At 48.2% G+C, this 14,729-nt stretch overlaps 2 protein-coding genes and 1 pseudogene across 3 annotated transcripts in view; 1 reads left to right on the forward strand and 2 right to left on the reverse strand.

The window, feature by feature from the left end:
• The window catches only part of OTOF (otoferlin), a 94,549-nt gene extending 93,614 nt beyond the window's left edge, over positions 1 to 935 (forward strand). Inside the window, exon 46 of one of the 2 annotated variants that reach the window (XM_024764482.1) lies at positions 680 to 935. In XM_024764482.1, coding sequence (XP_024620250.1) covers positions 680 to 860 — 181 coding nt within the window. In that variant the 3' untranslated portion in view covers positions 861 to 935. The remainder of the gene's footprint in view (positions 1 to 679) is intronic. The other variant, XM_024764483.1, reaches the window with a different exon arrangement.
• A 1,217-nt stretch (positions 936 to 2,152) lies between these two features.
• The window catches only part of DRC1 (dynein regulatory complex subunit 1), a 47,071-nt gene continuing 34,494 nt past the window's right edge, over positions 2,153 to 14,729 (reverse strand). Inside the window, exons 13-18 of the mRNA XM_024764458.1 lie at positions 13,762 to 13,851; positions 13,132 to 13,218; positions 5,216 to 5,391; positions 3,964 to 4,107; positions 3,504 to 3,606; positions 2,153 to 2,370 (exon numbers count right to left, since the gene is read on the reverse strand). Of these exons, the coding sequence (XP_024620226.1) occupies positions 2,314 to 2,370; positions 3,504 to 3,606; positions 3,964 to 4,107; positions 5,216 to 5,391; positions 13,132 to 13,218; positions 13,762 to 13,851 (657 nt within the window). The 3' untranslated portion in view covers positions 2,153 to 2,313. The remainder of the gene's footprint in view (positions 2,371 to 3,503; positions 3,607 to 3,963; positions 4,108 to 5,215; positions 5,392 to 13,131; positions 13,219 to 13,761; positions 13,852 to 14,729) is intronic.
• LOC112412790 (GTP-binding protein SAR1b pseudogene) lies at positions 11,049 to 12,302 on the reverse strand (annotated as a pseudogene).

Genomic DNA, 14,729 nt, shown 5'->3' on the forward strand with positions numbered 1-14,729 from the left:
CTGGAGGGTGTGGTCCACGTCCCCCAGGAGCTGGAGGAATTTGAAGAAGCGTATTCAATACTTTGATTTTCCACCTTGACATTTCATAGAACCTGTTGTTTTCGTAACACAGTCAACAGAATGTCAGCTCAGCAAGCCCTTCTGGGCTAGGCGGCCCTGCAGACGATAGAATAGCGATCCAGCCCTGACGGTGGGCAGGTCGGGGTGAGGGTGGCGTATGCCCCCCCCGGGGCCCCTCACACCCCTGGCAGGACCTGGTGGGGACAGAAGCAGAAAGGGGGAGAGGTTGAGGAACACCAATCTCATTGAGAACACGGGGGAGCACCGGACCATATACAAGGAACCACTCAATAGGGGAGCTTCCTAATAATCGGAACTGCCTGCAGTGCTGAGGCTGCCTCTTCAGGCATTGACCCGCCATCACTGCAAGGGCGCGGGAGGTGTGATGCCTGCCCAGCTGCCAGAAATACCGTCTAGGCCGCGGGAGGAGATGGGGCACCAGAGGGTCCTGCAAAGAGGACAGGGAATGCAGGCAGCAAACCTGGTGCTAGAGATGGGCTCAAACCCTCCCTCCAGCACTCAGTACTTTGGGGACTCAGTCCTCTTGGGGTCTAGTAGGGCTGAGGGGATGGGGTGCCTTGGACGTGCCACCAGCTGACCAAGACTCTCCCTCCCCCAGCCGGCCCGACACGGCCTTTGTCTGGTTCCTCAACCCCCTCAAGTCCATCAAGTACCTCATCTGCACGCGGTACAAGTGGCTCATCATCAAGATCGTGCTGGCACTGCTGGCGCTGCTCATGCTGGCCCTCTTCTTCTACAGCCTCCCCGGCTACATGGTCAAGAAGCTCCTAGGGGCATGAAGGCCCCGGGGCCTCCCTGCACTCCCCTCCTGGGCCTGGGCATTTGCCCCTCCTCTGGCATGGAGGCCTCAGGTCCCAGGGGCCTTCGTCCTGCTGGCTGGGCTGGTGACACCCTCCTCCCTGCCTGTCCTCACCACCTCAAGTCTGCTGCTGGCCCGGTCCCTCCCCTCGGGTCCCTGCCTGCAGGGTGGGGAGTGTGGGAACGGATGGGGGCTCCAGAGGAAGCCACCCCACATCCTCCGCAGGCCTCCCCGTAGAGCTCGAAAGCGTTAACAAAATTAACTGAGAATCGAGAATCATGTCATGGGCCAGTGCCCAGGGCTTTCCAAAGAGTTAATGAGCAAAAAGTATCACCCTCCCCTCCCCCAGACATAATCTTGCAAGGGCAGCCGACACTAACAGTCTTGGCTCTGCGGAAGTGCGCCAGATCCTTCCCACTAATCCTGCGGGGTGACTGCTCCCCTGGGCCGGCTCCACTCGGCCCAGGCAGCCACAGCCCTGGGTGCACAAGCCCAGTCCCTGCCCAGCCTGTGGGTCCTGATGGCCTTCCAGAGCTTCCTCAGCCCAGGCTAGCTCTCGCAAGCCTGGATGTCCACGCCTGGACGCCCATGCCCCGCTACCTGCCTGGCCCTTTCAGGGCTCACCCTTCCGGCCCTCCAGGGGCTGCCCGGAGTTTGCTTGAAGTGCTGCCCCCCTGCCTGTGTGAGCTGGGTTTCTCCTGGCTGTTTTTGCTTTCTCGAGTGGTGATTTTTCTCTTAATAAAAGAAATCAAACACTGATCTGACAAGTCTGCAGTTGTCCAAGTCGGGGGACTGATGGGGGGCAGGGTGCAGGGTTGGCTGGCAAACTTAGTACAGGATGGGCCCCTAACCCTTTGGGGGGCCTTGTGGCCCAGGGTTCAAGGTGGGCCTAAGGTACAGGACTGTCTGCCCAGGCTGCCCACAGGAAGAGCCTCACAGCACAGCCCAGGGGGCACCGCAGGCTGGACCCAGGGGCCCCAGAAGCTCACTAAAGGGTCCTGCAGGCCCAAGGACAGTCTGCAGGCACAGACCCTGAAATGGCCCAAAGCTCCCGCCGCCACCTGCAGACACCAACTTCTCCCAAAAGCAAGGAGGGAGCCCCGTGCCACGGGCCCTGTCCCCCAGCCACAAGCCTGTTGTCAAACCACAGACCGAGGCTGGGGACAAAGTCCCCTCATGACACAGAGGTGGGGATAGGGGCCCGTGTCTCACCTGACCTCTTTAAAGAGATTCAGACACAACCCTTTGAAGACTTTAATCAAGCCTGCAGGATACAAGTAACTCCTCTTGTCACCTTATCTTGACAGGCCCGACAACAGCAGCTCTGGAAAACCCAGGGAGTGGGCCCAGGCAGCTCCCCAGGAGATGCCACCTGTGGCACCAACGCTGATATCAGTGTCGGCCCTAACATGACAGCCTTTCGAGGTCTGGCTCTATTTTGTGGGGACCCGGAACACCTGAGTCGGAGGAACTTGCAGTTCAGAGTTTATCTGGAAAAGAGTAAAGGTCATGACACTTCCCCCAGGGTCCCCCTGCCACAGGCCTCCAAATCCCTGGGAGCGCGTCCTCCCCCAAACACTTCCGGCTGCCTGGGAAAGCCCACAGCCTGCCTTCCTCTGAAGCCAAGACCTGGGCTCCTCGTCTGGCTTCTGCTCCAGCTCGTCAGGCTCTGGTCACGTTCTTAACCTTCCCCTCTGATCCATTCTCTTGAGCCCTCCCCTCCGCTCTTGACCTGCCCACCCTATAGCCCCAGTGTGGCCCTGTGCTTCCCCCCCGCCCCCAGCCTCCTGTCCACAGCGGCCTCGAAGGAAGTATGGGCCATACGGTTCCCAAACGTCTGAGTCCTGTCTCGGGCCAAGAGGCCAGCGTGACCCCCCGGCTCACCACATCCCCCCCTCAGGTGTAGCAGGGAGCCTGAGCCCTCACGGGTCACACATCCCCAGTGCGTGGGCGTGTGACTGGCCTCAGCTGATGACGGAGGACCTACGCTCAGCCCCGTGTTACGACCTTAAGCACCACGTGGAGGATCCCACAGGAGCAGAGCAGAGCCAGCAACTGTGTTGCCAGTGGACTCTTCCCTGCGGAGAGGATGGGGAGATCCTTCCTCCTGCCAAGCCATGGGGACGTTGCCCCAACTGTCACTGGAGCAGGCACGAGTGGGGGCCAGGGAATATCTGCCCCAGTTGGAACCTCCTCTCCCTCCCCATATCACATCCTAGGCCAGACACCCAGGGCTGGCAGAGAGGGAAGAGTCTGCCCTCTGGGCAAGTTACAGAGGCGCTGAGTTTCGATTCTCCTTTTTGTGAAAGGGGGAGAATCACTTCTGCCCTGTCTGCCTCACAGACTGGTTGTTAGGGACCAAAGAAGGAAGTTCGTGTGGAAGGGCTCCGTAAGCTGGGAGGCCAGCACTGGCTTCGTCACTGCCTCTGAGAGCCCTCCAACAAGCAGCCGGTGCTGAAAACGATGGGCATCAAAGGGACACTATGACAGCCTGCATCTCAAAGCTCCCACGCCTCGCAGCAGGGTGGGGGCAGGGGTGACACCTCACTTCCTAGTATCTCCTCCTGTCCCACGGGCTCTCCCAGCATCCCGCCTCCCCTCCCCGGAGGGTCTCGTCACCCACCTTGGCATCTAGATAATGCTGCAGCAGCTGCTGGAGCTCTGTGTTCTGCTGCTCCAGAGAACGGTTTTCCATCAGCAGCTTGGCCCTCTGGGTCAGGACGAGGCTTTGGGCAGAAAAATCGGTTAGAGGCCCATTGAATCCTCCAACCTCTATCAAGTAAGGGCCAGGGGCTCTGTATTTCTATCTGGTTGGAGGTGGAAGAGGACTCCGGAAGGCTCGCCCACCAGAGCAGCCCTCCCGCCCTGAACGAGCCAGGCCAGCGGGAACAGAACAGGGAGGGCGGGGCCAGAGGGGCCTCCCCAACACTACAGCCCCCCAACAGGAGTTGCCCTTTGGCAGCTTTTCTCTCCAAGAGTTCACGGGACAGGGAGGCGCCAAATGTGGCCGTTCCAAGCAGCATCCTTCTCCTACCTGTCTGCCCGGCTCCCTCCTCCCCCTGGACCATAACAGACACACGTACTGGTATTTCTCCAAGGCTGTGTAGAGAGCGTCCCAGAGGTTCAGGGTGGTGGCAGGGATAACCGTGGCCAGGGCCTTCCAGTACTCGGAGTCCTTTGAGTCGTCTCGCACAACCTCCAGCAGCTTCACTGGTGCCCGAAAGTCCCTGAAGGTTGAGAGCACTGGTACCATCCTCTCCACCTGGTGTCATCCAGGCCCCCGAGCAGGGCCCATCACAGTGCCTGCACCTCACAGACTTACTGCCTTTCCACCTGTCACCTTCCCACCCAGCTATACAAGTTCATCAGATCGTGGAAGATTCTCAGAAAGAACACCCGCTTGTCATCAACGTTCCTGATTCCTGGTGCCATTGTCACCTTTGTGAAAGCATCACTGGCATTTCATCCACCAGCTTTCCCTCAATCAGTTTACTTCACTGGCTTTATAGTGTATTACTCTGCCTATTTCTTCCACAAATGTAGCAAAGCAGCTCTCAAAATTTATCTCCTCTCCATCCCCTCTAGGATAGGCTTCATCCAGGCTGTTCCCTCCCACCTGGACAAACCTTCCTACCACTGTCCTTGCATCCAGCAGCAGCCCCCTCCCTGCCGCCAACATGATCTTTCTCAAATGCAAGTCTACTCAGGGCTCCCCCATGACTTAAGATCCTTTTCCGGCTCCAGTCCACTACAGGGTAAAGACCAAGACCTTGGGCAATTTGGGTAAGGCTCTCAAGATCTGGCCTGGCTCCTCTACCCAAGCCGGTCCCACTCCTCAGATCCTTGACACTCCAGCCATACCTCTTTGTCGTGATTCTTGAACCAGGCCTTTCCCTGTGCTGTGACATCCTAAAATGCCCTTTGCCCCCCACTTCGTCCACCGAGGAAAACCCAGTTCTGGTCCCATTTCCTCCTAAAGCCCTCTCTGATATGCCAGATGGAGGTGACCACTTCCCCTGAGCAACATGACACCTCCATATGCTTTGACCATTGTTCTGATCACAAAGTGTTCTCCCCACAGGGCCTTCACACACAGCAGATCCCAACAGTTGTTCGTTGAATGAATGATGAATGAAAACATGCAAATCGCTTCTACACCCATTTCTTTCATTGTAATGTCCGTGGATTCCTCTCATCCTCCTTCCAGACATCCTTCTACTCACTCCCCCCAAGTTCTGGCTCAGCAGCCTCTTCTCCCATCGCTGGCATCTGTTGGGCCCCCATCCCATCCAGCTTCCCCAGTTCTCAGGCAAGCCCTCCAGCAACACAGCCCACCTGGGTTTCCTCAGACCCGTGACAAAGGCCTCCAGAATCTTGAGAACATCGTTTGGATGGATGAGCCTGGGAGAAGGCGGGGGCTGCTTCTCCTGTGGTTCCCGGTCCACAAGGCTTCCCTCCTTCTCTCCCTGGAGGTCCAGCTTCTCCAATGGTGATACGAGGCTTGTTCGCTCCTGTAGGGGAGACACAGATGCCAGGGGTTGATCTGGACAAAGGCGCAAGGGTAACCATGGCTGGAGGTATGCAAGCATGAGTGTATGAGGACAGAAAGAGGAAAAACGGAGAAAAGTTTACAGAAAGTTACAGAAGTTAAGGAGCTTCAAAACTGTGATAATTGTGAGAATTCCCTGGCGGTCCAGTGGTTAGGACTCAATGCTTTCACTGCGGGGGCCCTGGTTCGATCCCTGGTCAGGAACTAAGATCCCGCATGCCGTGTGGTGCAGCAGAATTAAAAAAAAAAAAAAAAAAAACCACAAGAGTGATATGTTCTATTTCTAACCAGTTCACAGGTGTTCATTTTATTGATATTCATAAAGCTTATGTGATATAAATATCCTCGTGACTCATAATACAAATTAAATTTTAACTTTTTAATTTTAAAAAGTCCTCCTACTCCTGCCTTGCAGTTCATTCATTTTACTTCCCATGGGCCAACCAATGTTATCAGTTTCTTATGTATCCTCCCAAAGACATATATATACGTATAAGCACACACACACTTTCACTTTTTCTTCCATTTTTACATGAATGATACTCTACGACATACATAGTAGAGTTTCACATACCAATAAACCTTAGAGAGCTTTTCACATAAATACATAAGTGTAGATGCACCATATATTAATCAATTCCTTAATGATGAAAATTTAGGTCATTTCCAATCTTTTGTCATTTCAAACAGTGCTGCGATGAATAAGCTATGGTAAACGCATCGTTTCAACTGTACCGAGTATATCAATAGACTAAAATCTAGAAGAGGAATCACAGGATGAAGTGTACTATATGGTTTCGTAATCAATCCTGCCGAGCTGCCCCCCACAGAGGCTGCGACAATTTACACTCACACCAGCAAATTATGAGCATGACTGTTTCCCAAATCTCAGCCATCACTACGTGTTATCAGACTTGCAGATGTTTGTCAACCTGACAGAGGAAAATGGAATTTGAGCCCTTTTAATTTGCATTTCTCTTAATACAACAAAGCCCGATTATATTTTCATATGTTTAAAAGTGTCTTTTTCTTCAAAGACCAGGTAATCATTTTATTTTTCTATTCCTGACACTCAAATTCGTAGGGGGTGAAAAGACAATAGAACATAATCAAAATAACACACAAACACAATTCAAGAACACTTAACCAACCATTACACCTGTTCTTTGTAAAATACATAAAAGTAAACAGAAACACCTGTATATAAATTAATGCTTAACAATCTGTATACACTGTAAAACAATTGTTAAAATTCACACTAAGATACTAGTGCAAGCAGTGGTGTACAAAAGTGTAAACAAGGTTAGTGATGAAAAACTTATCACCGACTTACCGCTTCAACATACTCTGCATTCACTCAAATACTGAAGGCCTCACCACGGAAGACACTGATCACTTTTTGCGGTACGCGGGCCTCTCACTGTTGTGGCCTCTCCCGTTGCGGAGCACAGGCTCCGGACGCGCAGGCTCAGCGGCCATGGCTCACGGGCCCAGCCGCTCCGCGGCATGTGGGATCTTCCCGGACCGGGGCACGAACCCGTGTCCCCTGCATCGGGGGACACTTTTAAAGTTATGTGACTATATTCACCCTGAGTGCTCTTGCCTCAATATGGCAACTGATTATGAGTCCAGGTTAGGAGCAGCACCAGGGAATCCAGAAACCCATGTGAAGTTGGCCGTTCTGACGTGAATCTTTATACTTGATAATGAAAACAACTTCAAGGACAACTTGTATGTCAAAAACTGTAGAACTGTCATCTCCCTTTTCCCCCGAATATTTAAAACTAAAATTAAATCTAATTCCCCCGCTTCATTTAAAATACACCCTGAAGAAGAATTCATCCACTCCAGTGCGGCTTTTCCACAGATAATAATTCTGCATGAAATAACTCAAAAACCGTTCCCATTTCTGTCCTAAAATCTATTTGGGGTGGGGGCGCTCCTGAAACAAAGTTTACTTTGAATAAATTTGCTTACTTTACTGTGATTACTTTGGGTTCTGTTTGAAAGTGTGGTTAAAGCCCAGAACAATCAATCAGAGGTATTAAATATATTAGCTATTTAATATTCTAAATTATGAGGACAAAAATTAGCTAGTTCAAAACTGCATCTTCCGTAGACTCTGTAGATTCCCTTTATACTCAGGGATATTTTTATCCAGGTGTGGGCTGGGGGTACGTGAGGGGGAATGGTTACAGGGTTCAAGAGTAGAAACATGGTTTTAACAAAATCCCAGTCACTTTACATAGAGGCACAGTCCTATATTTTTAAGAGCTTGTTCTCTTTCTTTTCTTTTTTCTCTTTTTCTTTCATTCTTTCTTTTTTTTTTGTTAAAAAGCACTAATTTGCATTTCAAAAGGACAATGATGGAAATAACCAGAAACATCAATATGGAGCTTTGGGAACTTAGCCCTTAATTGAAGATATACTGTTTTCTGAACTCTTAACTATTATCAAAAAAAAAAAAATTTAAAGGTTTATAGAAAACCTTTAATTCCCTATTAATTTTGCATCCAGAAATTTGTATTTGCTAATCTCTATTTTTCTCATGCTCTCTTGGAGACTTTTTGAAGCTTCACCAACTTTTACATATGTTTAAAAAGATCCAAACAGGGACTTCCCTGGCAGTCTCCATGATTCCAATGCAGGGGACATGGTGATTCCTGGTCGGGGAACTAAGATCTCGCATGGTACGGCCAGAAAAAAAAAAAATCCAAACAATATACTCTAAATAAAATCAACACTAGATTTTCTGAGAGACTTCCTTTTATATTAGCTATTTTCAATGTACTCTGGTCAAAATTTATTTGGCAATAGAAGCCTTGCAAACTTCAGTCATGTAAGTGACTAAATAAGACTGAAATGCCACGTTGAGCCACATACCAAGTAGAGTTTCAGAAAATGTAAACCTGTCTCCTGAAACTCTCAAATCATGTCAACTAGAGGTATTCTGTTTTTAACGATGGAACTTGTGAAAATGTTGGGTTAATCAAATCATTTTGCAGAAGACAAGAAACACTATTATCACAGCTATTACTCTATTTTAATGATTTATAAGTAGCTTGTGTGCTGGAAAGCACTACACAGAAGTGTGAGCCAGTTGAAAACTAAAGAAAAGAAACAACGTTCTGTGTATACATTGTAAACCACAGTAAATGTGTATATGTACACAGGCACACAAAACGAAAATTTAGATCTATGCAGGCAATATCTGAATTCATACTTCTTTGGCACTCAAGGATACTGGGTCAACTAAGCCAATGGCGAAGAATATTTTTTCCTACGCTGTAGGAAATATCTGTGCCCCAATTTTAAAAAAATATGATCTTCGATCTAAAAATTCACCAAGATAAACTGGAATCCATCAATTGAAACAGTTACACAAAACTATAATTAACAGCAGTCATTGAAACAGGTGTGAGGTTAAGAATCTCTTCTTTAAAAATATAAAAGCCAGCTGAGGCCCTCTATTTTTAGAGTTTTGGACTTAAGATTTTAAAACATCTTTTGAACACTTCCTGATTTATATGGAATCCAATCTTAGCTTGTATACAATAGTGTTAATTACATTTTCACACTTTACAGTGGGAGGAACAAAGTTAACCTGTGTCCTCAATCTACCATTTACCCAGAAACTACTCCGCAAATGTGCACGCTTGCACAGGCACATACAGAGTATATGTTTTCCCCATGTGCTTTTACTGCTTCTCGGCATTCTCTTAACTTGCTTCTTCTGAAGGAAGCAGTGACTCAGTGTATACGCTCTGAGGAGATCTCAGAGCTAGATGGTAAGCCCAATGGCTGGGGAACTCTGAGGCCCATCTCCCTCAAGCTGGCAGGAAAGTACAGCTTCGTTTCCAGAGGTTCAGGCCATAAGACTCTTACATCATTGGGAAAATATCCAGTTTAGCTGTGGTTCACAAGGTGACTTTGTTCCTTTGATGCCAGTGACAGACCTAGAATGAGAGTTCTGGAACAAGATATTTTGTACCAGAAAGCAAATCCCCTCTAGAGAAACCAGTAAGCTTTTTCCTTTATACCAAGTTATAACACAAATAATTAACTTCTCAATGATCACAATAGATACCAGGAAATACTTGAAGAAAGGCATGTCCCTGTAAATACTGAAAAGATACCAACGACAAGAAGCAGTTACTTTTAATAAGGCTTAATTCTGTTTAGTCAAGACATTAAAAATGAGTACGTTAGACATATCTGGCAGAAAAAACCAAGAGGCTGAAATATCATTTGCTACTTTTCCCGTGGTGCTACTGATGTTTCTAGGCAGGGAGAAAGCTTTTGTATTTTCGTTTAGAAGGAAGCTGAAAGTGAAATAGAATAGGTGAATTCCTAAAACCAAATGTCATGGTGAAATGACCTTGTTGGTTTAGCTAACTGGTAATTCCTTCCAGGCATGTCCTTCAATCCTTATTTGCTTCATATATTACATTATTGATGAGAGAAGGGACTACAGTAACTGTGATTTGGACAATAGCTAGAGAAAACACTGATTCTGATATTAAAATCACTCTTGATGGAATTGGAGCAATCTATTCTCGATGGAATTGGTTAAATATACTATAAAACCTTGGTTTATGACAAAGAGAGGAAATCTTAAGCTTGACAGTCTTTAAAAATAAACATTTGGCACTTGTCTTTCAGCTAATTATGGGACTGTCCGACATATGGAAAAAAAGAACTCAATTTCTTAGGAAATTAAAATGCTTTAAAAAAGCTAACTAAAATCTTATTAGAAAGTCTATCAATGAGGCTTGCAGACCTACCACGTGGCGAGCACTGTATCTGAAAACAAAAGCCTTTTGTGCTATAAAATGAGAGCTAACTGAGAATAACTTAAAAAAATCAAATTAAACATATGGATTCATTTTCTTTCCACCAAGAAATACAATATGCCAAAAATGCAAAAGAGCTGGAGGATAGGAGCAAAATCCCCAAACATCTCAGTGACAAATGAAGCAGAATAGGCTCTGTTTCCTCAGATACAGGTCTCCACGATGAAACCGCGCACAAGACCCTACATGTCGTTTGCCCTGGAGAGTACCATTAAGTATAAAGAGACTGGGGAGTACCTCTAAATGTGGGGAGACTGCTGCCTGTCACTACTTTTGGTGAAGAGGCACAGAACACCAAACCGGGCGCCAGTAAGACGGAGCACTTCAGAATCAGACAACGGGAATGGGCCTTTCAAACCAAAAATTAACCTTGGGTGGTACCAGAAGCTGTGTTTTTCTGCAGAAGGCCGATCCCACAGGGACTAGGACATGGACCCCATCAGCACCGGTAATGGTAGTGTTACAGATAAAAATACACATGATTCAGAGATAAATGTGGTATAAGGTGCCACCAAACACAGCTTGTCTCCTGGAAAATGCAAAAGCCTCTAGGAACTTAGGCATTATTCTAAATATTCTGAAGCAATCCCCTTTCCCAGTAACCCCCTCATATAGATAATAGTAAACATGCAAAATTTCAGAGCATACTAGCCAGATAAGGCACATTAAAATGAAACATTTGCCCAAGAAGGATGCCAAATATTAGGGTTTGCTTTATTGTATGACGTTTGCATAAGAAAAAATAATGAAAACTGTAAGGCATCATGCAATCATCAATAAGCTAATTATTAACTGTTCACTTAAGATAGATGGACACATAATCTAAAATTTTAAAACTAGTTCCACAAAAGTACATAAAAAATGTAACATGGTGAACTTTTAAATATGGTTTACATTTGTAGTTTCATATTGTTAAAAAGTGCTTCAAATGTAGTCTGGAAAGTTGCTCTTTAAAAATGGTGCTGGGGGTAATGTCAGATTATAAACTGTAGAAGCTGATTCTTTTTATGGAATTAGAAAGCTGACATTGTGATATTCAAGCTTACTAGAATCAGCTTTCAATTCTAACTCAAATTAGGTTGATAAAATATTAATAATCTAAAAAACATCTGTTTTCTAACCAACAAAAGTCTATCGAATTCACGTTATACGTGTTGAGTGATCAAATCTCTGAGCAGGCCTGAATGGTGAGACCCTGAACCGATGCGGGCTGGTGTTGATCAAGGTGCTGCGTCATCCAGCGCAAGCTTCCTCCATAGCCTCGTCTTTTGAGCACACTGCATGTGAAAACGTCTAAGGGCTGGGCATTCAGTTCTTTCAGAGACACACTGCCCTTTCCTGTCGCCTGACCGTATAAACCAAACATCTCTCACGACCTCTCTTCACTGATGGCTTCAGGCCTGTCAGTCTTATTCCCAAGAATCAGTATAGGCACATGACCAACAGTTTCATCCGTCATTAGTGAATCAAGTTCTTCTTTTGATTCTAACAGCCTTTCGTGGTCTACACAATCTACCAGAAATACAATGCCGTTGATAGCAGGAAGGTAGTTCTTCCACACTCTTCGAGCTCGAACATGTCCACCCAGATCAAAAGTTGTAAAGGTCATGCCAGCAATGGTTAGTTCTTCTGAAGTGGGATGTAACATTGGGACATGTTGCCCAAGTCCGTCATCTTTTAGCATGTGTAGCAATGTTGTTTTTCCCATGTTATCCAATCCAAGAAATACCAATTTACCAGTTTTCTTATATAATCCTAAAAACTGTAGCATACTGCTGAAACCACTGTAAATCCAGTCAAATATGAAGGACACAGCCAAATCTTATAGGGTCTGCAATTGGAGAGAACACAATTCCTTGCTTGGCGTCGGCCCTACTCACTCCGACACCAAACTGCAAAGAGCGATGGCTGCCACGGCCCTAGTCCCTAAAAGTTACCTTATTGCCTCTTCTGGGAGGTGTTTGTTCATATCCCTTGTCTGTTCCATTGACTTGTGGGTCTTTATCTTTTTTTTTCTTTTTTCTTTTTTTTTGCCGTATGTGGGCCTCTCACTGCTGTGGCCCCTCCTGCCGCGGAGCACAGGCTCCGGACGCGCAGGCCCAGCGGCTCATGGCTCACGGGCCCAGCCGCTCCCGCGGCACGTGGGATCCTCCCGGACCGTGTGGGTCTTTTTCTTATCGGTTTATGAGAGTTCTTTATATAGTAAGGAAATTAGCCCTTAACTGTGATATGAATTAAAAATATTTCCCCCCTCCTGTCATCTGTATCTTAACTTTGCTTATAGCGATTTTTGCTCTACAGAATTTTTTTAATGCAGTCAAATATGTCCTTTTTTTTGTTTAGCGTCTGTGTTTTGTCCACTCGGCCAACTCTTTTCGGAAGCATAACAGGATACTCACCCTGGGGCTAACAATACTAAAAACATTTTTTAATTCAAGTTTTAATTTTTATATTAAAATTTTATCATATTTTTAACATGGTGACTTCCTCAAAATAGTGAATTACGATCAAGATAGGTATTAAAAATGGGCCCTGCTTTGCGGGGAAGTGCTACGGATCAAAATATTCAGAACTTGGGGAGCCCAGGTCTCATGTGGCTGAGGCCTGGCTTTGAGGGAAGGCCCTGGAAAAGACTCCTTGGGCCTTAGTATAAGAACAGCATCTCATCGCCAGCCAGACTTCCCTTTACAAAGACAAAAAGTAATAATAACAAAGGAAATGCTGGGTTAGCTATCCTTGACACAAAACCCTCACTATTTCTCCAGAAGTATTATTCAAAGGCAGCAATGCTCTCTGGGGGCTTCCAGGAGAATTTTAAATGCTCTCTTTTTTATTACATGTCACTTTACCTGGCTGGGAGGTGAATGATGAGCTTGGTATTTGAGGAAGAAGTTTACCAGTTTATACAAGTCATCCTCATTTTCGATTCCAAGGGCCTGAGGGAAAAATAGAATGACTGCTCAAATACCACACATCAAGAAGCGCCCCTCTCCACATGGCTCCGGGAGTCAACAGGCCCTCAGCTCCCGAGAGCAAGGGGCTCGCTCCCCTCAGCAGCCCCAGCGCCTGCCATGGCCCAGAGTACAGGCCATTTAAGCCCGGAAAGCTCAGTGAATCTGGACACGCACATCAGAACAGAGGAACGACGCTCAGGTCAGGAACGGCTCCATATAGGCCTGGTGGGCATGAGAACGCTAACGGCGCTGAACCCACATCTCAGTTTAGGGGCGGAGGGGAGAGCCTACAGCTGAGAGCTGGGCCATGAGAGAGGAACTGGCAGAGGAAGGGGCGGGATGGGAGACATCGATGCGACTCCGAGGCCAATTCGTACATGGAAAACGGGAAGGGAAGGATGCGACAGGGAGCCGGGGAAGCCCCGGGAGCTCCGCATCTACTCCTGGGCTGAGGCAATGCTGGAAACCCCAGGGGGCTGTCTCTACCCCAGGACCCTCACCCACTCAAGCCCTGGGGGGACTCACTGAGAAGATGGCGTCCAACTTCAGCAGGTAACACTCGTTCTTGTCCAGGGGCAGGAGAAGGCTCAGCAGCTTGCTCTCTATGAGGAAACCCTGAGGAGAAGGAAGATGACATCTCCAGTCAGAGACAGGGTTCAGGACGAGTCCCAGGCCCCGCATCCCCCCTCTGGGTAACTAGCCAGAGCAGAAGCCCAGGGCTGACACATCGGGCAGCAGGGCCCTCGGAGGGAGGCCTTCCCGGGATGCCTAAGAGCCCTTCCCAGAGACAAAGCCAATCCTCACGATGGACTGAGTTCCCCGCACTTCGCCCACAAGCCATGGGGCGAACACCTGAGCTCCCCGCCGCAGTCCAGACGTGATCCAGTCCCGTTCCCACCCGCCCATGTCACTTCACTCAAACGCTACTCCCCAGACATCTATCGGACACAGCGGTAGGCAGTGAGCTGGAGGAGAGGAGGGCTGGGGGGAGCTGGAGACACCAGAGCAAAACACGGTGCACATCAAGTGCGGGGGTGAGGGGGGGAGAAGACTGGGTGCCCGCTCGGAGTGGGAACAACACGTGGGGGAGGGCTCCTTGGAGGGGTGGCCACCGGCAGCAAGCCTGCGGACAGAGGGGGGCACCCGCCGGCCGCCTCCTTCAGCTGGAGCTGCCCTCGGTGGCAGGAGCCCCCCCCTCGTGCCCAAGAACTGTCCCAAGTGGACTGGAGGCTGCCAGTCTTTGTGCCACCCGCTCCCCATCTCAGAAATGAAAATCTGCATAAACACCAAATCTGTTTGGGTACAATAAGACTTCTAGCTGGACCAGCTCCAGCGAGGCCTTTACACCAATTAGTTTTGCTAATATACAGTGAAGATATCCAAGGCCTAACACCCCCAGAGTAATTGCAGGCTCAGCTCCCAGAGAAAGGCCACCGTCGGGTGTGGCCACGCACTCGTCAGGTGGATGCACGGCGGCGAGACGGGTGCCCTTT

The sequence above is a fragment of the Neophocaena asiaeorientalis genome, unplaced genomic scaffold (genome assembly GCF_003031525.2).
Source record: "Neophocaena asiaeorientalis asiaeorientalis breed wild unplaced genomic scaffold, Neophocaena_asiaeorientalis_V1.1 scaffold345, whole genome shotgun sequence".
Lineage (NCBI taxonomy): Eukaryota > Metazoa > Chordata > Mammalia > Artiodactyla > Phocoenidae > Neophocaena > Neophocaena asiaeorientalis.